Source organism: Capsella rubella, unplaced genomic scaffold (genome assembly GCF_000375325.1).
Source record: "Capsella rubella cultivar Monte Gargano unplaced genomic scaffold, Caprub1_0 scaffold_1, whole genome shotgun sequence".
NCBI lineage: Eukaryota > Viridiplantae > Streptophyta > Magnoliopsida > Brassicales > Brassicaceae > Capsella > Capsella rubella.
Window position 1 is genome coordinate 5670866 of NW_006238923.1, and position 19728 is coordinate 5690593.

Below are 19728 nucleotides of genomic sequence, written 5' to 3' on the forward strand. Positions count from 1 at the left end.
AAGAAGAAAGGCGCCAGAGAATACGACTACGTGTCGTTTGTCTTTTGTATTCCATAACGTTATGTTGTTTCCCCTCTCGCTAAATACATTAAAAATTTGGGTGTTCTGACATGGCAGTAGAGGTTGGCACGTCACCGTTATATGAATTCTTGATCCTATAGAAAATACATTTGTGTATATTCCTTGAATCACAAGTTACTAAGGGCTTAGTCAAACCCTCTAACGAAACCAAACATTTTACAATAAAATCTTAAAAAAAAAAAAAAAACACTTAAAATACACCATCAAACCAAAAATCTCTGATGAACTTGTTGTGTGTGTTTAGCATATAAATGGTTTATTAACATAACGGTCATGACAATACAAACCTGGTCGTTGGCTAAACCTATGTCTCTTGAGAATCTCCCTAGCTCTGATAACCAGTTTTTTGTTCGTAATCTTCTTCTCCTTTCTCGTCTCCGACAATATCGTCTGAATCGCATCACTGAATGCTCCATAGGCTTTTCCGGTTCTTGTCACATAAACATCCTCTGATTTCTCATATGTTTGGCACCCGCTTAACAGAATCCCATTGTTGGCAAATTCTTTTGTGCCTTGAGAATTAACTGCATTAACCTCGCAGTTTCCTATGTCACGTAAACCTCTGTCACCGCTCATGCTCGAGTCTTCACCAAATAATTTGGCAAGAGTCTGTCTGATTCTCCCAGATTTGATATCAGTTTCCCCGGTTTGCTGCTTGAGAAGGCTAACGTAGATATGGAAAGGTATATATCTTGTTTTTACTTCAAAGGTTTCTTCCCTCTCAGATTCTGTCTCTCCTCCGGTAAAGCTTTCTAGGGCACCTCCACCGTCTCTCTGAGTTTTTGAGATCCCACAAGCGGCGAAGAAACTCATAAAAATGCTAAGCAAGTAATTAGCAATCCCAAGTGTTGGCGGGTTCTCATGGTTTTCCTCGATCGGTTTCACATGGCTTTCCCCGATCTGCTCCTTTACTTCCTCAATGAGACCACCGCTATGGCAAGAGTCCGAGATTATCGTCAATTGACAACCTTTTTCTACCTTTGCCACCATTTGTCGAAAGTCATCGTCTACAAAACACATTTTATGCCAAAATGATTAGGAAAACCCGGAAAGTAATCCAAAAAACACCAATATTCTTGTCAAAATATTGACGCACTCAAACAGAAAAGAGCGTTCTGTTTTCTTGATAGAGTAGTGCATACATCAATATTTAACCAAGAAAAGTTTGGAGGAATGGTTATAAAATCGAGCAAAGAAAGGTTAGTTATGGTGATATCATACCCTTGATAAGATTCATATCGCAAGGAGTGATACACTCGTCATACCCGGTAGAGTCGCCTGATTCTTCATTAACAGGAGGAAGTCTCGTGCCATGTCCACTGTAATGAAAGACCAGAATATCACCAGACTTCCCGGCTTTGATGAGGTCCTCCAACTTGTCGCGGATGTTCTTGCCTGTGGGTTGGATGTAGGACTTGTCTGTGTCGATCAGTATTGTGATGTCGCCGTTGGAGAACCCGTAACGTTCGATCAAGCATTTCTGCATCCGACGGACGTCGTTGACACAGCCACGCAGCTCCACAGCTGTTCCTGGGTAGTTGATACCTATCAATAACGCTTTCTTTGCCATTGACAAATTATGCCTTAGCAGTCTCCTCTGTTTTTGTTTTTGTCTTTCGTGAATCGTATTTACACTTATGTCTTTTAATTTATAAACGACAGCATTTAAAGTTCCTTTAAACCACCTTGAAGGGTCTGATACAAGTTCATTTAATATTCTTGACTGCTATATTGCCTTTTTTTTTTTTTTTTTTCCTTCTCTTCGGGGAAACTGTGGGGTGCTCTTTTTTTATATGGCCTTTACGTCTCAATTTTATAATTTTTTCTTGGTCTTTTCTTTTTGTTGGCGGCTATTTCATTGGTCTTTTTAATACTCAGATATGAATATAACTCTTTTTTTTCTTTTTTTTGGTCACCAAGAACTCGTATTACTCTATATATATATATAAGATTTTGAATGGACTAAAAAAATGGCATATTTTTATTAAGAAAAGATGAGAGCCATTAAGCTAATTAGCTGGAATAACAACTATAATACTGTACGACTAGGTGTGGTCAATAAGGAATTATATGATTAGGTTTTGATTTATCTATTTAAAAATTGAGTTGGCATATCTAGTTGACAAAACGAAAACAAAAAAAGGTTGGCACTATCTTACTAATTCGTATTCCCCATGTGTGGTTGTGTATCTAAGGTCAATAGATTAATTCTTTTTTTAGTAAACTAATTTTATGCTTGGATTTCGTTTTGGTCTCATTTTTGGATCAACTTAGTTGTTAATTTGTTATGCAATATGTGCATAAGTACAGTATTTGTGTAAACAGATTGAGAATGTCCTTAGACTTGGATGAAAAATCATGAATGTTACGAGGACTTTTTTAGAAAAGATAATGTGACGTCGAGGCTGATACGTGAAGGAAGCTTGTCCAAATCACACTAGTTTCCAATCTGATGCTAACAAGACGTTCCAGTAAAATAGCCTAACAGGCAAACACTATCAGAATATATATTAGCCCAATAGCTAGGGCCCAATAATACTTTCAGGCCTTTTTTAATTTCATCCTTTTGTCCGTCTGTAGTCTGTTCTGTTAAAACCTCAATAGCCTATTTCTTTGTTAAAACCTCCATAGCTTCTCTTTGTTTCTCTGCAAGACCAGTGGTGATGGTGAACAAAGGCAGTGGTGCCGGTGGAGGAAGCGGACCTACGGCCGCAGCAGCCGCAGCTGCTTTACAGAAGCAAAAGGCGTTTTTACAGAGAGTAGAGACTGACATCACATCCGTCGTTGATAGCTTCACTCAAATCGTCAATGTCGCGAGGGTTAGTGATTCGCTTTCGCTTTTTATACTTAGGAATTTAATCTCTGGAGCTTAGATTTTGACTGAAGATGACCTTTTTTTTGGAAATCTGTTTTACAAATTAAAAATTTCGAGTTTCGTTCTCCGTTCATTAATTGAAGGTGAGAACGGTTTGGTTTGGTTTTGATTTTGGTTTGTGTAGGTGAGTGATCCACCGGTGAAGAACTCGCAAGAAGCACACATGATGGAGATGCGAGCGTCTAGAATGGTAAAAATAAAAGTTGATGTCTTTTAACTTTGGAAAATGCAATTAGGGTATAAGGTTTAAAGGCAGCATATGGGATCACAGACGCAAAATGTTTGAATCCAAAGCTCACTTTTCACTAACCATTAGTTTCCAAAATCTAGTTTTAGTTTTTTGGTTTCCAGCTGGGTTTGTTGTTGGTAGCTTATGTATCGTGTCCTGACTGCTTTTTACTAATGATGGATTGGTGGCAGGTCCAAGCAGCTGATTCTCTTTTGAAACTCGTATCGGAACTGAAGCAAACCTCGATATTTTCGGGATTTGCATCACTAAACGATCGTGTAGAACAAAGAATTGAAGAGTTTGATCAAGAGGCCGAGAAGTCAAATCGATTGTTGGCTATAATAGCCGATGCTGTATCTGCCAGTCTTAAAGAGCTCGAGTCTCACTATTACTCTTCTGCTCAGAGATTCACTCTAGACTTTTAGAAGGGGTTTTGGTTACTTTAGTTTAATCCGAGAAAACAGCAAATCGTAGGATCTTCTTCTAATTTCCCTGTAAATCTTTAGGCTCTTTCGCTGAACAAAATCTTATAGAATTGGGCATTTGCCATTTAACTTTGGAACCAAGTGTTTGTAATCCAAGAGACATTTTCTTCCCTGCACTGACTCAAGAATCCTTAAAATACTTAGTCTCACCACTCGATGTTCCCTTATGACTCACAATAATTCTTAATTCCCAATAATATAATGTACGACGTGCACACCTATCTTGGTACAGTATATGATGGAGCTTTGTTATATTCGTGACAACAAGTCACGTCGAAATCTTAAGGATAAAAAGATAGTCAACTCCCAACGTTGATGCTTTGAGACAAAAAAAAAATTGTTTTCGTGATCTCTACGTGGAAACCTGAACACTCTTGATCTAGCTTTACTCGCCGGCGATGTTATTGAATCTCGGGAATAAGCTTGTATCGCCCGAGGTAAGTTTTAACTAAACGTCTATAACTTTCATTACTTTAAATACAAGAAATAGTGCCATTTGAGATGAGGGTTCGTAATATTTTGTGATTTTATTTGCTTTATATGTTTGTCCTTTTAATTAGGACTAAACCCTAATAACACAAATAGAGTTTTTCCCTAATTCATTTTACCTCCCTGTGAGAAATTCACAATCCCAATGTCTTCTGTTATTGTGCAGGCGAGTCATCATATATCTCAACAACGACAACAGCGTATAGATATACAGAAGCAAATTGATGAAAACACAAAGAAGATTGAAGAACATATACTAAAAACAGAGCCGGCTCCGTTCACCAACAACAATCACAACGTTAACATGAGCTCGCGAGGGAACACCATCGGAGCCGCATCCACTGATAATTCCTCTAAGCCTCACACAGGAGGGGATATTAGGTGGGACGCAGTGAACTCCCTGAAATCGAGGGGAACAAAGATAGGAATCAACGATTTTCGCGTTCTGAAAAGGCTAGGTTACGGAGATATCGGAAGTGTTTATCTGGTTGAGCTCAAAGGGGCAAATCCGACGACGTATTATGCAATGAAAGTGATGGATAAGGCTTCTCTTGTGAGCAGAAACAAGCTGTTGAGAGCTCAGACGGAGAGAGAGATCTTGTCTCAGCTTGATCATCCTTTCTTGCCGACTCTTTACGCTCACTTTGAGACTGATAAATTCTATTGCTTGGTCATGGAGTTTTGTAGCGGAGGCAATCTCTATTCCTTGAGACAGAAGCAACCTAACAGGTGTTTCACAGAAGACGCTGCAAGGTTTGTAATAGTATACAAACAGAGTATTGAAACAGAGAGAAAATATTATAGCTAATTTAAGGGTTTGGGTTTTGTTTCTCATTACAGGTTCTTTGCATCAGAAGTGTTATTAGCATTAGAGTACCTGCACATGCTTGGAATCGTATACCGAGACTTAAAACCAGAGAATGTTTTGGTTCGAGACGATGGCCACATTATGCTCTCGGATTTTGATCTGTCCCTCCGATGTTCTGTCAATCCAACACTGGTCAAATCTTTCAACGGAGGCGGAGCCACCGGAATTATAGACAATAATGCGGCGGTCCAAGGATGTTACCAACCATCCACATTCTTCCCAAGAATGCGCAAATCCTCGAAGAAAAACCGTAAATCCAAATCCGATTTCGATGGTTCATTACCAGAACTCATGGCAGAGCCAACAGACGTGAAATCAATGTCTTTTGTCGGAACACACGAGTATTTAGCGCCGGAGATCATCAAAAACGAAGGTCATGGGAGCGCTGTAGATTGGTGGACGTTCGGTATCTTCATCTACGAGCTTCTCCATGGAGCGACGCCTTTCAAAGGACAAGGAAACAAAGCTACGCTTTATAACGTAATCGGACAGCCTCTGAGATTCCCGGAATATTCTCAGGTGAGCTCGACGGCGAAGGATTTGATCAAAGGCTTGCTGGTAAAAGAGCCTCAAAACAGAATCGCGTATAAGCGAGGCGCGACAGAGATCAAGCAACACCCTTTCTTTGAAGGTGTGAACTGGGCGTTGATCCGTGGAGAAACGCCGCCGCATATGCCAGAGCCGGTGGATTTCTCGTGCTATGCGAGGAAGGAGAAGGAGTCTTTGCCGGCTGTGGCCGCAGAAGGAAAGAAAAGCAACATGTGTAATGAAGCTAAGAGCGGTAGTGATCCTGATTACATTGTTTTTGAATATTTTTAGTTTTAGTTACGTTTAACACTCCTGAATACATTTCTTTCCGCTTTTAGAATTCTGTGGAGTGTACCCTCGTTTTCTATTGAAAATTTCAATATTTTTTTGAGTTCTTTTCAATCGGTTGTTCATTTTGGGTAGATGGTCAGATAATTGTGAGTACGAATAGAATAATATGTGATCACGTTCCAAAATTACTACAATCTAATTGTACCTTTCTCTTCTTTTCTTTTCTTTTCACCTTTATATCTTTTTGTATTGGATAGCTCAGGAACATGACAAATAACAGAATTTGCATCCTGCGTTAGTTGCATGAAACGACGTCGCTCCTTGAGTTAGCTATAACTATTGGGCCGAAGAGAAAGCCCACAATTTGACTTTCTTAGGAAAATATAATCTAGTTTTCGAAGTGAAAGTAAACATTTTTCGAGAGCAAATCGAAGCTTTTGTTTAATGGCGGCTGGGTTCTTTCAAGCAGAGATGTCAATTTTATCTTCTACCTTGGCGCGCTCATACTCGATTCCTTTCCGCAACACACTAATGTCCTTCGATTTTCGAATTGCAATGCAACGAAACCCTTTTACCAGAATTCGATGTTCTCGTGTAGCTGCTTTCAGCTCGTCTCCTTCGCATTCACGAAACTTTCCAATTCCAGGTAAATATTTGATACCTGAAATCTGATTTTTGTTAGAAATGGAGCAGATACATAGCTTTACGGATCGTGATTAGCGTTTATGTGCTTAAAGTTCAGTCTTTTATTCGTCTTCAGGGCTAGAGGATGTTTTTGTTGGTTATCTCTTTGGAAGGAAAAAGGCAACAGAAGTAGCTCATGTGTGAGTACTTTCTAAATCAGAACCTGAACTAATACTGTCTTCACCATTTAAAGCTTTCAGATTTTATGTCAATTAATAGCTTAACCTTGGAGCTTTAGCAATTACACACATGATGATATAAGCTGTCCCGGATTAAAGAATGAATCTTGGGATCTTAGTGTTAAGGATAATGTTGATGCTTTGAAGCTGCACTCAAAGTTTCTTATTATATCACCTGGTGATTATTACCTTTCAGTGTGTGGGAGAAGGTAATCCAAAAGGGGGATATGGTCATTGATGCTACATGCGGTAACGGGAATGATACTTTAGCAATGTTAAAGATGGTTATCGATGATTCTGGTGGCTGTGTTTATGCAATGGACATCCAAAAAGATGCCATTGAGAGCACTTCCTCTTTGCTGGATCAAAACCTTGGTTCAAAAGAGGTTAGATAACTACCTAAGCTTGTTTCCATAGCTGTGTGGTTCTTATTAATATCGAGCCTTGTTCCATTTCTGCTGAAGTAATGCAGAAGGACTGCGTCAGACTCTTTAACATCTGCCATAGTAAAATGGAAGAGATTGTCCCTGAAAACACCCCTGTAAGGTACAACATAGATTCACTGACCTGATGCAACATTTTTGTTGAATCCTCAACGATAATTTCCTCGCTTTACCGGGTTGGTTAGTACGCTGCTTTACGTAACTTAAAAGGTCGAATTTTTGTTTTGATGATCATAGGATGGTTGCATTCAATCTCGGGTATCTTCCAGGTGGCAACAAGTCAATAATCACCGTCTCAGATACAACATTATTGGCATTGAAGGCTGCTGAGAGAGTCTTAATGCCTGGTGGCCTCATCAGCTTGGTTGTTTACATTGGCCACCCTGGTGGAAGGTAATAACTAATAAGAAACTGCTGGCGAAAGATTTCTGTGATGATTTAATAAGGCGCAATGTGTAGTTACATAGGTTGATGATCCATCCTTGTTGTTGCGCAGGGAAGAATTAGAAGTGGTTGAAGCTTTTGGGTCGGGTTTACCTGTCAGTGATTGGGTCTGCTGCAAATTCCAAATGCTGAACAGACCGTTAGCTCCGGTTCTTGTTTTCATCTTCAAAAGAGAGAACTAAAAATGATTATTCAGATCAACAGAAGCTTTGTATGCATCACCATTCACTTGTACATGATATGTTCTTAATGCTTAATCTGAGAGATCATTTTGTTGATATATCAATATGTTTTTTTCTTTTTGACATCTTCAAAGCTGTTTATGGATAAATATTATAAAAAGCTTAAAAACGACCACGGTGGGACTCGAACCCACAATCTCCCGCTCCGGAGGCGAGCGCCTTATCCATTAGGCCACGCGGTCTTTTTGTTAGTAACCTACGTTTAGATTTATAATTCTTATAGTCCCGTCCAAACACAAATACCAAAACTCAAGAATTTCATAAACTGAGTGACAACAAGAACATTGAGAAGATATAACTGAGAGAAACAACTTTCCTGGTTTTTCAAAGGAATTTTTATTAAATCTCCACACAGATGAAACCAAACTCAATAGTATATAGAAAAACGTTTTATCATAAAACCAATTCTCAAAGCTAAGCTTGTGACTGATCATGTAGCTTCTTCTTGGACTTTCTCATGTAGAAGAACCCACCATGGGCAAGTCTGGTTCGGTTGCCCATTCAGTCCAAGACCCATCATAGATCGGGACATCAGCTTTTCCCAAACGATGAAGTCCCTGACGAGTAAAAAAAAAGTAATCAGTCTCAGTTTTATTTTCATATCATAGTAAATGAGTGAATTCTAATATCATCATTTTGTTACCAATGTCAAAATACAAGCTGTTACACCGGTTCCACATGAGGCCATGATTGGACTGTCCAGTGAAATGCCTGCAGATAAACGGTTAAGTAATCGTTTAAAACAGCTGCTTAGGTAATGCAATTTGTTTTACCTTCTTGTTCAAACCGCTTCTTCAGCTCTTCCGCTGGTAACAGTGTTTGAGAGGAATCAAACATCTGCATAAGAATATGTTATCATATTGATGGTGTCAAAATAAATATAAAATCAAGTCATTCAAGTTAGACGGTGGCTTACTTCGGGAAAAGGGACACACTTGCTACCAGGTATATGACCGCTTGGTATTCCCTTGCGAGGTTCTGGAGCAGTTCCATCAAATCTGTGAAACAGAGTTAATTCTATCAAATGATATAACCAGAACCAATTTTAAATCATTACCATAGTAAAGTGAGATTACAATCCAGACCAAGCAATGACTTGGAAACATACCTAGCTTTTGCACGTGCATCTATGTGCTGATAAGTCCTATCAGCCATGTTTTTCTTCACCTGTCAATTATCCAATTAGCTCCCCTAATTTACTAGCTAACTATACAAACTTTAAATCTGTTAATAACAGAAAGGGCATCTTTGAAGATAAACCAATTTACTACTCGGCTACTCCGCTTCAATACCACCAACGATTTGATTTGCGGAACAATAAACAAAGTGTTTATGCAAAAATGAATTGAATAGCACCACCTCAAATTTCAAAGAAAAAATCTGTTTAGGAAACGCTAACCTGATCAAGTCCCCATACAAGATGTGACTGGAACTTCGTCTGAAAAGTTATTGGAGTAATCTGGACCAGCAAAGATGTGGATAAACCTTAAGTAGCAGGTAAACCAACTGAATATGCAGATTGGCAAAACCTTTTCTATAAATGAGTTAACTTACTGTTTGTCCTCGATAAATTTTCTCTACGGCTTCACTTGCTAGACTGGCTTTCAAAATGGCATCACTTGAGGCACTGGATTCAACGTCATAACCTGAAGCACGCCATTTCGGCAAGCCTCCATCAAGTACCCATACTTTGTCATGTCCAAAGACTCTAAACATCCTGTTTTAACAAAAGGCGTACACATCAACTTGATAATACCTAAGAAAGCATATTTAGCAAAGATTAATAAAGAGACATGAGATCCATAACTCACCACCATACACGAGCTGCACTAAAGAGCCCCTTTCCATCATATACAACCACGCCATCTTTGTTCTCGATTCCAAGAGCAGAACAGCCAGCAGCGAAAGCTTCCTCAGATGGTAGCATGTGTGGTAACTGACATAAGGCACATAAAAACTCACAATCTGAACTCTGAAGGCTTGCCAAAGCTTTAATGGGAAAATTTCTCAAGAAAAAAGGATATTAACAATCAAATAACACAGCAAAAAGTCTAGGTTTTGTTGCTAGAGAAACAACAATATCCTCGAAGTGGCTGCAATGAAGGGGTACTTATACATAAAAGTGATGGCAGTATGAAGTCTAAGTTAGAAATAAAAAAAGCATCTTTTTAAAAGAAAAGGGGCAGAGATTCACACATTTGTTTTTCGATCTGATATTCCATCCAAATCAAAGAAGAGAGCACCTGGAATATGAGCAACCTGTAGAAGAGGATAACATACAAGCCAATCAACATATACTCGTGTACAAACTCTAATGCAGAGTTTTACTTTCCATACAAAAATTTCATAGTGATCATCCAGAACAATGGCTTAAAGCTTGTTTACTTAGTTATCTACGAAACTGTACATATTCTCACTTGATACTCTTGGATTGGATTTCTTTGCTCATGTGGCATGTACCATGAGGCATCCAAAACCTGACCATGGAAACAAACAAGTTAGGTAAGAATCATGACGGAAAAAGAAAAAGTCTTGAAGAAGTATGTAGTCACAACTCACAACATGTGGAAAATACAAGTATTCTGAGATTAAATACAACAAAGCACCAATGGCAATTACCTTTATATCAGCCCCTCTAAGATTAGCATGGAGCCAATCTACAGACACAACAGGTTCATCGGTAGATATGGATGATGTCGCATAATTAGCTTTTGGTCCAGCTCCAGTAGAAGCCATAACTCGACTAACGTGAGCAGATGATTTATAAGTTGAATAGGCAGAGTGTAACTGTAAGCTGAATGCTTTCTTCTGCAATAAACAGAGTTACAAAAAGCCACACAAGAACTCTAAGCTCACACAACTTAACATAATCCATTTTCAAACTCAAAAAGGTCGCAATACGAAAGATAACATTTCCATACGTTTACTTATCACTACCAAACAAGTGAAACAGGAAGAAAAAAAAGAAAATCCTTAATTTCTTGTATTTAAAGTCACCAACTGAAATCACGGAGAACGCAGTACAAGCCCCTAACTTGAGGTTAGAATCTCAAAATTGCAAAACAAAAGATAAAAAAAAATCCAAATTTTTCCCACAATTCAATAAAATGAAATACACAAGTGAAAGAAAACCACGGGTTCAAGTCATCTGACACAGACATCATCGGATAATCTACACAATTAACTACAACTCCCTATGTGAAACCTTTGCTAATCTCAAAATCCCACAACTCGTAGTAGCCTATATAACACTAACCGAAGAAGGATCAGAAACTAGAAGTCAAAACCACGATCAAACAAAGGCCTAAGCAGAGAGAACGCGGTACAAGCCACTTACGTTTAGAAAGGTTGCAAAATGACGCGTCCTCTGCGGAAGAATAGGAGATAGAGAAGGATTAAACAGGCAGTGACGAGCAACCAATAAAGATCTTGAGTAAAGGGTCGAAGCCATTTCACCTCACAATATCATGTAGATGACAAATTGTTGAACTAAAGCCGCCAAATATGTTACTGTTCAGATTCCCCAAGCTCGCAATTTTTTTCGAAGCTTCGTTCTTAACGATGCTGCTCCTGTGTACTCCCCACCACTGATGATACAGAAAATCGCGTTTGCGTTCTCTTTATGAAACGCGGGCGTTATAAACGCAGTTATTTTTGCGTTACTTCCCCATTCTTCTAAAAAAAGGAAAATAAGTAAAAGGAGAATCTCGTAAAATCTCTCTCACTTCAACCTTCTCTGCAAGAAATCTAATAAGCCTATTTCTTTCACCTCTCTCTCTCTGCAACTAATTGCTTCGTCGATCTCGATTCTCAAGCTCGAGCTCAAGGTAAGCTAGTCTCTTCACTGTGGTAGTTCCTGTTTGAGGATTCGTGTCGATCTTAAAAGTTCCATTCTAGTATACATTAGGTGTTTTTTATAGAGTCTGATGTTTAGATGACGAAATTTGAATCGGTTGATCTCGGTGACTTTAAAACCCTAATTTTCGTGGGGGTTTAGAACCACGAGTCCAATTGTTGTGAATTTCTTTGCAATAAAATTGATCTCGCTCGTCTGTGTTGTTCACAGCTTTCGCGGATTTGCTTAAGGAGCTATGGGTGACAGTCAGTACTCGTTTTCACTCACCACTTTCAGGTAAGAACTTAGCTAAATCATTCTCGTTCATGTCTTCCTGAGCATTTTGGGTTAGTTTTTGCTGTGACTAACTTGTACTGTGGCTATGGAAACAGCCCATCTGGGAAGCTGGTTCAGATAGAGCATGCCCTTACTGCTGTTGGGTCAGGTCAAACATCTTTGGGGATTAAAGGTTTGGCCGTCACACATTCTAATAGATCAATGAAAGTTCGTAGTTTTCTTCTGATAGCTGTTTTTTTAATAATTGTATTGTTGTTGTTTACTGCAGCTTCTAATGGAGTCGTCATTGCAACCGAAAAGAAATTGCCTTCTATTCTGGTTGATGAAGCATCTGTAAGTGGTTTGGGTCAGTTTTAAGAAATAAGTTATTGTATTGTTGCATGCTGGCCATGATTTCTGGTGCTTTTTTAAAATTGCGTAATACAGTCAACATTTCTGACATTAGTTTTCCCTTCTCCCTGTTTCAGGTTCAAAAAATTCAGCATTTGACTCCTAATATTGGAGTTGTGTACAGGTTTTTCTCCTCGCTTATCTTAAGTTTTTATTTGTTATTGTTTTTGATTTTATAGCTTGGATGCTAACATTTTTTTGCACTTTCTTCTATGAAGTGGCATGGGTCCTGATTTTCGAGTTCTTGTTAGGAAGAGTAGGAAACAGGCTGAGCAATACCTCCGTCTTTACAAAGTAAATATTTTTCTCATTCTTACTCATAACCCTTGCTAATGTGATATGGTTTCAGTTATTTTCCTCCATAAATGTTTATTTCCCTTCAGTTGCTTTATTATCTAAGAAGCTTTATTGTTGCAGGAACCCATCCCTGTTACCCAACTTGTAAGGGAAACCGCTACTGTTATGCAAGAGTTTACTCAATCGGGGTAAGTGTTATATTTACTTAAAATTGTAAAATTTAACGTCATGTCATATGTTTACTTCCGCCCATATTCCCAATATGTTTGAGATGAACTGAATTATTTTCTCTGAAAAAGCAAGAGTGCGTAACTTTGCTCTTGAAATTTGAGATTTGATCATTGATTTGACATGAAATAATGTTGCTTTAGCAAATTTGTATTCATTATATATCCTGGCTCTAATTTTTTTGTACATTCTCTTGTTAACAGTGGTGTTAGGCCTTTCGGGGTTTCCCTGCTTGTGGCTGGATATGACGACAAGGGTCCACAACTTTATCAGGTATTTCCTCTTCAGGATATCTGCAAGCTTATTCAGAACAATCGAGTCTCACAATATTCTTAAACCAAATTTCCGTTCTTATCAGCGCTGAAAAAACAAAGCTTAGCAAACTTGTAGCAGAGTATTTACCTTTCTGCATTATCCTGTTACAATAATCACCATCTTATAGTTCTGTCTAAACCGAAGTACCATCTCATCTTGAGAATATAACCTGAGAATTAAACTTTGCTTCTTTCTGATTCAATACTTTTTGTTCTTATGCTAGGTGGATCCATCTGGCTCTTATTTCTCCTGGAAAGCTTCAGCCATGGGGAAGAACGTTTCCAACGCAAAAACATTCCTTGAGAAAAGGTAATATTGTTTACTATTTGTTGATATCCAAGGACGGTAGATACGTGGAACATTCTATAACCAATTATCTAATCTTGAAAATTTAACTTTCTTAGTCAAATTTCATTTAGTTTGGCTCCTGTCATAACAGGAAAGCACTCTTCTTTCGCTGACCAACCTTAACCATCCACAAATTCCTTGCAGGTACACAGAAGACATGGAACTTGACGATGCCATTCACACAGCGATATTGACATTGAAAGAAGGGTAAGTATAAATCTACGAATTCAAGGTCTTTTGATCATTCATTAGTAGAAAAAAACAGTCTTGTGGCTGTTAGATTACCAAACCCATAGCACTGTCGTTTATAATGGAAGCACAGGGTTAAAGCGCTTGTATTCTTGTAAGGATTTCTGATTATGATGCATGCAGTACCTGTGTAGCTCTAGTCTTATTATACTGTGCCGAAAAGCCTTAACCTCATTTGATTTTGGTTTTTGCTTTTGGTAGCTTTGAGGGAGAGATTTCAAGCAAAAATATTGAAATTGGCAAAATCGGAGCTGACAAAGTTTTCAGGTACCCTTTTTGTTCAACACCAAGAATCTTTGTTGCTGCTGCTGATGTTTGAATAGAATGTTTTTGATGCTCAATTGTATTTTTTTTTTGGATTAATGCAGGGTACTAACTCCAGCGGAGATCGATGATTACCTTGCTGAAGTTGAGTAACTTCCAGCATATAGTATAGCAACAAACATGCGTTTAAAACCTGATTTTTCTGGCATTTGCAGTCTTAAAAGTTGGTTTTCTGTAGAACTTATGGATCTTTAAATAGTTTGTTGCTGAACTCAAACTGAGTGTCTTTCTTCTGATTCAATAACTAATGAAATCTGTTTTTTTTTCTTTCACTCAGTGAAGGTTTCAGAAAAATCTTTTTAAGTATTCTTATCTTGTCAATCGTTAAATTGTTTGCATAGCAACTTTCACCTCCAATCGAGAAACCAACTCTATTCCATTACTTACAAAACAATTAACTGTCTACACACAGAATTATGCATCCTTTTGAAGAAATATCCAATTAATGTTACAAAACTAGTGAAACCCAAAACCTTATTCAAAGAATCCTATAAAGAAATTGTCAGCTAGCTACTGTATATCGCTGTAATTGAGCTTCCTCCTCTTTCTTTCACCAATAATCCTTACAAGAACACACACCCCTCTCAAAATGGTGAAATCGATACTGATCTCTCAACACGATTCTACGTCCGATGACTCTACTAACAAACTTGTACACAGAGTGACAATCACCACATATGCGAAGGTTTTTAAAGATTCTAAGGGTGGAACCTTCAGGAGTACTCATCAACGCATAAGCAAGAGCCAGTCTTTCACTGTGATTCCAAAGATTGTGCTCTTTTTGTTCTTCATCTGTGTCTTGCAGAGCCTGACTAGTATCTGCGACATAGCCAGATTCTTTGATCAGCTTCTTTATGTCTTCTAACTTTGCGTATATCTCCAATGTTTGCGGATGAGTTCTGTCTCCAATACCAAACGAACTTACTTTGTCTTTTAGTTTTACCCAACTGCAAGCTTGTTTCTTCGTGATGTTCTTGAAACCCATTTGCTTTCTCACATTTTCCACGTCTTCCCATCTACCTGTTGTCGCAAACATATTTGAGGACAAGACATAAACAGAATCATCCTCTGGTTCTAGCTTCGCGAGATTTTCTGCTGCTTTTCTTCCGCGTTCTAAATCCCCATGGATTTTGCAGGAAGCTAATAAACTACGCCACACGAGGTCGTTTGGTTTCATCGGCATTTTAGATATAAAGGTTTCAGCTTCAGCTAACCTCCCTGATCTTCCAAGAAGATCAATTACACAGATGCAATGTTCGATCGCCGGTTTTAAACCAAAATCTCGAGCAATCATGTCGTAATATTCAAGGCCTTCGTCTACTAGTCCTCCGTGGCTGCATGCTGTAAGAAGAGAGACAAATGTGACATGACCCGGCTTACATCCCATTTCAAGCATCTCATGGAAAGTCTCACAAACTTCTTCGAAGCACCCATGTCTTCCAAAAGCTGATATTAATATGTTCCACGAAGGAAGTGATCGATTGACTGATAGAGGAAACATTTTCACAACATCCCCTATTTCCCCACATTTGCTATACATGTCTGCAGCAGCGTTTAAGATGAAGCAATCTTGTTCAAATCCCAGTTTTACAGCTAAACCATGAAGTTGTTGGCCTTCTTCTAGGACCGCTAGCTTCGCCGCAGCAGAAAGTCCCTCAGAGAAGCTAAACTGGTCTAGAGTCAAACCAAATCTTCTCATCTTTGATACAAGTTTTAGCACCTCTTCTCCATGACCATGATGAGCATTTGCCGCAAGCATAGCATTCCACGTGATGATATTCCAATTATCTAGTCTGTTAAATAGGTCTTGACTCGAGCTTAAATCACCGCATTTTGCGTACATAGTGATAAGCGAGTTCTTCACGTGTTCATCTGATTCAAATCCAGCAGAAACTATATAGGCGTGTAATGGCTTCCCCCGTTCAACCAAATCACAGGGCATTAAACAAGCACCAAGAACACTTACCACTGTGATATAATTTACAGGAACACCTTCCACTCGCATAGTTCGGAAAGCCGCCAGTGCCTTATCGAGATCTTCATTTTCAGCATAGCCACCAATAAGGGCATTCCAAGCTACTTCATCTCGTCTAGGCATCTGTAGTAGTACCCGTCTGGATTTGCTCATCTCGCCTATCTTTCCGTACATAGAAACCAATGCATTACCAATAATCTGATTGTCAAATAAACCAGTGACTACTACAAGCCCATGAAGGATCCTGCCTTTATCGAGAAATTCTGAACTAAAGCAAGCAGCCAATGCGCTTGTAAAACTCACATAGTTCACTGATTTTCCAGTTCTTATCATTGAACAAAGAAGTCCTAAAGCATCTAAGCTCCTCCCATCCTCGACATAACAAGCCATCAAAGAATTCCATGAGATCAGATCTTTAGTGGGCATTAGTTTGAACACCAACTCTGCCTCTTCTGATCTTCCAGCACCCGCATACATTCTCAAAAGAGTATTGCACACACAAACAACTGAACTGAATCCCATTTTAACCACCAAACCATGAATTCCTCTACCCCATTTTTGGTGATCTACATGACCCAAAACTGATAACAGAGTAGACACAGTGGTGGAGTTCACTTCATCGTTAAAACGACGCATTGAATTGAAAATCCTAAATGATTCCTCGAAATGACCATTTTGTGCATATGCCGCAGCAATCGAATTCCATGAAATAGTATCACGTTCGGACATTTGATCAAAAATGTAATTTGCATAGTTGACATTTCCCAGATTACCAAACATGGATATGAGAGAATTCTCCACAGCGAGCTTACTCTCCAGTCCCGATTTGATAACCTGTCCGATAATTTGACGACCCAAGGATTCATCTTTAAGCAATCCACAGGAACTGATTACCAAAGACATGGAATTCTCATTACACTCAACTCCTTCTCCTCTCATACGTTTAAAGATATCAATGACTTCCTCTGGCTCACCCTTATCCGAGTAACTAACCATCAGTGAAGTCCAAGACACCACGTTTCGGACAGGCATCTCCTCAAAGACTTTTTTCGAACACGAAACCAATCCATAAATCCCATAGAGATGCAAAATAGCTGTACTCACATAAACGTCAGACAGTAATCCAGACTTAGCCACAAAGCCGTGAACTTGAACCCCTTCTCTGAACATAAAACCTGACCGACCACAAGCTGTTACTAAACTGGCAATCACAAAGCTACTTGGATTAATACCAATATCACAAATCTTCCGGAAAAAATCCATTCCTTCCAAATACAATCCAACACGGACTAGCCCTGACATCATGGTATTCCAAGAAACTTCGTTTCTCACAGGCATTTCATCGAACAGGTAACGCGCAGGTTTGACTCGGCCAAATTTCATATACATGTTAATCAAAGTGTTGGTTTGCAGCACACTCAGACGAACTAATCCCTTGACACAGAGCGCGTGGACAGCTTTTCCCGTAGACTCTCTACTGATTTGAGAGAAACCAATTTGATCGAAACAAGATAATTCCGGGTTCCAATGGCCTGAGAGCGAGAAACATCCACTCAATCTGGTAACTTTTCTTACTTCTTCTTCTTCCACCCTTTCCAAACATTGCAATGTCGAGATTCGTCGCGTCTTCGAGTGGCGGGAGACAAACCCACTAAGCAAACGAGTTTCCCCGCCCTGAAAAGACAGGACTTTGCGTCCCCAGCTGGCCAGCTCTAATTCGTCGACGTTTCAACGGTGGTTCCCGGAAAAGATCAATACACCTACAAAAAAAAAAAGAGAGAGACTGCTGTTTTGAAAAGAAAAAAAAAAACAACAAACCGGAGAAGCATACCAGAAACCGGAATTAATGGACCATATAAAACCGGTACTACTGACCGGTTTATGGTAGAAACTAAAAAGCCATCATTTCAATATGAGTCCCGTACTATTCTTTTGTTGCTTGCTTAGCCCCAATTGTTTTATCCTACACCCGTTAACCCTCTGCAAGTCACTGGGCTTGATAGTCAGGATCTAGAGTAATTGCAAGTCATTAGGTCTCTCTGTCTCACTCGTACGACATATGGACGAAGAAAGATTGAAAATTTCTCAGCTTTTTCGGGTAAGTTCTCTGAATCGTTTGTATTCCACTTCACCTTTGGCACATGGTTGAGATTTCAGACGTAGCGTAAGTAAATCTAACTTCGTCAGAAACAAACAAATCAAAAATAAATACAAACGGTTCCTTTGACATTCAGAATTTGTAATTGATGATTGAAAGTAAAATATCTATCTATTTTGGACAAGGACTTGAGACTTGTTTTGTTTGTTCGTATTTATAAAATTTTAGCTGCTGAATCAATTTTGAAGACAAGAATTTATCATCTCTGTCAGCTTTCCATTTCTAGATAGTTGTTAGCTTGGGATGAATTGGTTTCACTTACAAAGCAATCATTTTTGCAAATACAATCTTTCAACTCTGTAATATCTACATGTCGTTGACATATTTCTACATGCCCCTAACTTATCTTGCTCATCTACTAAAAATGCCAAGATTATTAGCTCTTTTGTAGATCTCTGATGAGGATAATAATTCCGCTTTTAAGGTGAAATGAGTTGCTTTATTGCTTCATTAATGTATCAGGAGTTTGTAACCCTCCAAGAGCGATGATGAGGACGATTCTTCTCCATCTGTGGTGCCCTGTTCATGCTGTTGGTTATCGTTTTCTTCTAGCCCGAGTTCGCTTTCCAGGTGCTTGAACCATTTCTCAATTTCATCTCCTTCAGACTCTTGAGTAGCCCTTGAACTCCAACTGTTCTCAAGTTGTTGGAATGAGTCTGAACCATCTATGAAACTCCAAATGTCATGATCTAAATCAAAAGGTATCTCCTGCAGCTCTGGTTTGTCTACCTCTTGTAACATCCCTGTAAAGTCGCTGTAAGTTTGAATATGCTCGAACGCTTGACTTATCTGTGCATCATCTTCTTCTCTGCTTGAAATGTTGGAGCCAGCGAAAGACATGGAGGCATTAGGAGATGACTCTTGAGAGGTCTCAGCTTCGTTCAAAGAATCTTTTGAAGCCGCTTCATCGGCATTAAGGTTAGTAGTGTCTGAGCTCAATCTTTTCTTGAGATGTGTATGCCACACGTTCTTGATCTCATTGTCTGTTCTTCCTGGCAGTTTAGAAGCAATCTTCGACCACCTGTATCAAAAATGCAGAAAAACAAGTGTCAAAATTGAAACTTTGAGCCACACAAGGTATTAACAAGATGAGACATACTTGTTCCCAAAGCTCTGGTGAAGTTTAATGATGGTTTCTTCTTCCTCTGCGCTGAAATTGCCACGTTTCACATCAGGTCTGAGGTAATTAATCCATCGTAGACGACAGCTCTTGCCACACCTTAACAATCCTTCATTGCATTTGCATGCATAGATAGAATCAGAACCAGAAGATTAGAAAATCTTAAGAAAAGTAGGATCTTTAAGATCGGGGAATATACCAGCTTGTTTTGGGAGAGATCTCCAGTTCTCATGACCAGACTTGTGGATGAAAGAGATGAGTTTCAAGTCTTCATCTTGGCTCCATGGTCCTCTCTTCACTTTGGTTTTGTCACAACATGGCGCTCTACCTTTACCCATTCTCTCTCTCTCTCTC

The 19728-nt window shown here is 39.0% G+C and overlaps 8 protein-coding genes, 1 long non-coding RNA gene and 1 other non-coding gene across 11 annotated transcripts in view; 5 read left to right on the top strand and 5 right to left on the bottom strand.

Moving 5' to 3' along the window:
• Window positions 1-321: 321 nt before the first annotated feature.
• Window positions 322-1651, bottom strand: LOC17899989 (metacaspase-8). The gene is made up of 2 exons (XM_006304372.1): window positions 1303-1651; window positions 322-1088 (listed from the first exon to the last, which is right to left on the bottom strand). Exons 1-2 carry the CDS (start codon window positions 1649-1651, stop codon window positions 322-324), a joined length of 1116 nt encoding a protein of 371 aa, XP_006304434.1.
• A 1063-nt stretch (window positions 1652-2714) lies between these two features.
• On the top strand, window positions 2715-3780 carry LOC17900537 (mediator of RNA polymerase II transcription subunit 22a). The gene is made up of 3 exons (XM_006305685.2): window positions 2715-2900; window positions 3081-3146; window positions 3377-3780. Exons 1-3 carry the CDS (start codon window positions 2745-2747, stop codon window positions 3608-3610), a joined length of 456 nt encoding a protein of 151 aa, XP_006305747.1. The 5' UTR covers window positions 2715-2744; the 3' UTR covers window positions 3611-3780.
• Window positions 3781-4448: 668 nt separating this feature from the next.
• Window positions 4449-5906, top strand: LOC17898240 (serine/threonine-protein kinase RHS3). Its single transcript, XM_023777014.1, has 2 exons — window positions 4449-4912; window positions 5000-5906. Exons 1-2 carry the CDS (start codon window positions 4464-4466, stop codon window positions 5844-5846), a joined length of 1296 nt encoding a protein of 431 aa, XP_023632782.1. The 5' UTR covers window positions 4449-4463; the 3' UTR covers window positions 5847-5906.
• A 359-nt stretch (window positions 5907-6265) lies between these two features.
• Window positions 6266-7901, top strand: LOC111832638 (putative rRNA methylase YtqB). Its single transcript, XM_023790155.1, has 6 exons — window positions 6266-6492; window positions 6607-6670; window positions 6906-7095; window positions 7182-7255; window positions 7390-7545; window positions 7649-7901. The coding sequence occupies exons 1-6, from the start codon at window positions 6291-6293 to the stop codon at window positions 7776-7778; spliced, it is 816 nt and encodes a 271-aa protein (XP_023645923.1). The 5' UTR covers window positions 6266-6290; the 3' UTR covers window positions 7779-7901.
• Window positions 7902-7947: 46 nt separating this feature from the next.
• Window positions 7948-8020, bottom strand: TRNAR-CCG. Its single transcript has one exon. It is a non-coding gene; the product is annotated as a tRNA-Arg (tRNA).
• Window positions 8021-8078: 58 nt separating this feature from the next.
• On the bottom strand, window positions 8079-11458 carry LOC17897028 (thiosulfate/3-mercaptopyruvate sulfurtransferase 1, mitochondrial). Of its 2 annotated transcripts, XM_023789993.1 has the most exons (13): window positions 11295-11458; window positions 11176-11205; window positions 10458-10646; window positions 10256-10315; window positions 10035-10097; window positions 9650-9774; window positions 9393-9555; window positions 9238-9297; window positions 8947-9005; window positions 8755-8836; window positions 8612-8675; window positions 8482-8549; window positions 8079-8395 (listed from the first exon to the last, which is right to left on the bottom strand). In XM_023789993.1, exons 3-13 carry the CDS (start codon window positions 10572-10574, stop codon window positions 8294-8296), a joined length of 963 nt encoding a protein of 320 aa, XP_023645761.1. In that variant the 5' UTR covers window positions 10575-10646; window positions 11176-11205; window positions 11295-11458; the 3' UTR covers window positions 8079-8293. The 2 variants fall into 2 exon arrangements, with proteins under 2 accessions (XP_023645761.1, XP_023645760.1); XM_023789992.1 differs by having other exon boundaries at window positions 11176-11458.
• Window positions 11459-11567: 109 nt separating this feature from the next.
• Window positions 11568-14395, top strand: LOC17897920 (proteasome subunit alpha type-2-A). The gene is made up of 12 exons (XM_006303264.2): window positions 11568-11665; window positions 11905-11970; window positions 12066-12142; window positions 12239-12303; window positions 12438-12484; window positions 12579-12654; window positions 12778-12845; window positions 13089-13158; window positions 13424-13509; window positions 13693-13755; window positions 13999-14064; window positions 14166-14395. The coding sequence occupies exons 2-12, from the start codon at window positions 11930-11932 to the stop codon at window positions 14212-14214; spliced, it is 708 nt and encodes a 235-aa protein (XP_006303326.1). The 5' UTR covers window positions 11568-11665; window positions 11905-11929; the 3' UTR covers window positions 14215-14395.
• An 83-nt stretch (window positions 14396-14478) lies between these two features.
• Window positions 14479-18361, bottom strand: LOC111832602 (pentatricopeptide repeat-containing protein At3g24000, mitochondrial). Its single transcript, XM_023789991.1, has one exon. It carries the CDS (start codon window positions 17483-17485, stop codon window positions 14672-14674), a length of 2814 nt encoding a protein of 937 aa, XP_023645759.1. The 5' UTR covers window positions 17486-18361; the 3' UTR covers window positions 14479-14671.
• An 88-nt stretch (window positions 18362-18449) lies between these two features.
• The window catches only part of LOC17897172 (transcription factor MYB58), a 3246-nt gene continuing 1967 nt past the window's right edge, over window positions 18450-19728 (bottom strand). Inside the window, exons 2-4 of the mRNA XM_006304417.2 lie at window positions 19574-19728; window positions 19354-19483; window positions 18450-19275 (exon numbers count right to left, since the gene is read on the bottom strand). Coding sequence (XP_006304479.1) covers window positions 18705-19275; window positions 19354-19483; window positions 19574-19712 — 840 coding nt within the window. The 5' untranslated portion in view covers window positions 19713-19728 and the 3' untranslated portion in view covers window positions 18450-18704. The remainder of the gene's footprint in view (window positions 19276-19353; window positions 19484-19573) is intronic.
• LOC111832604 lies at window positions 18861-19343 on the top strand. Its single transcript, XR_002835494.1, has 3 exons — window positions 18861-18955; window positions 19081-19172; window positions 19254-19343. It is a non-coding gene; the product is annotated as an uncharacterized LOC111832604 (long non-coding RNA).

Coding starts and splice junctions, on each gene's coding strand:
- LOC17899989 (XM_006304372.1), bottom strand. CDS start 1,651: ATGGCAAAGAAAGCGTTATTGATAGGTATCAACTACCCAGGAACAGCT. Junction 1,089..1,302: donor CGATATGAATCTTATCAAGG/GTATGATATCAC, acceptor TGTGTTTTGTAG/ACGATGACTTTCGACAAATG.
- LOC17900537 (XM_006305685.2), top strand. CDS start 2,745: ATGGTGAACAAAGGCAGTGGTGCCGGTGGAGGAAGCGGACCTACGGCC. Junction 2,901..3,080: donor AAATCGTCAATGTCGCGAGG/GTTAGTGATTCG, acceptor TGGTTTGTGTAG/GTGAGTGATCCACCGGTGAA. Junction 3,147..3,376: donor AGATGCGAGCGTCTAGAATG/GTAAAAATAAAA, acceptor GATTGGTGGCAG/GTCCAAGCAGCTGATTCTCT.
- LOC17898240 (XM_023777014.1), top strand. CDS start 4,464: ATGAGCTCGCGAGGGAACACCATCGGAGCCGCATCCACTGATAATTCC. Junction 4,913..4,999: donor TTCACAGAAGACGCTGCAAG/GTTTGTAATAGT, acceptor TTCTCATTACAG/GTTCTTTGCATCAGAAGTGT.
- LOC111832638 (XM_023790155.1), top strand. CDS start 6,291: ATGGCGGCTGGGTTCTTTCAAGCAGAGATGTCAATTTTATCTTCTACC. Junction 6,671..6,905: donor GCAACAGAAGTAGCTCATGT/GTGAGTACTTTC, acceptor ATTACCTTTCAG/TGTGTGGGAGAAGGTAATCC. Junction 7,546..7,648: donor ATTGGCCACCCTGGTGGAAG/GTAATAACTAAT, acceptor GTTGTTGCGCAG/GGAAGAATTAGAAGTGGTTG.
- LOC17897028 (XM_023789992.1), bottom strand. CDS start 11,289: ATGGCTTCGACCCTTTACTCAAGATCTTTATTGGTTGCTCGTCACTGC. Junction 9,006..9,237: donor TTGTATGGGGACTTGATCAG/GTTAGCGTTTCC, acceptor GATAATTGACAG/GTGAAGAAAAACATGGCTGA. Junction 8,676..8,754: donor AGTGTGTCCCTTTTCCCGAA/GTAAGCCACCGT, acceptor ATTCTTATGCAG/ATGTTTGATTCCTCTCAAAC.
- LOC17897920 (XM_006303264.2), top strand. CDS start 11,930: ATGGGTGACAGTCAGTACTCGTTTTCACTCACCACTTTCAG. Junction 12,846..13,088: donor CAAGAGTTTACTCAATCGGG/GTAAGTGTTATA, acceptor TCTTGTTAACAG/TGGTGTTAGGCCTTTCGGGG. Junction 13,159..13,423: donor AGGGTCCACAACTTTATCAG/GTATTTCCTCTT, acceptor TTCTTATGCTAG/GTGGATCCATCTGGCTCTTA.
- LOC111832602 (XM_023789991.1), bottom strand. CDS start 17,485: ATGTATATGAAATTTGGCCGAGTCAAACCTGCGCGTTACCTGTTCGAT.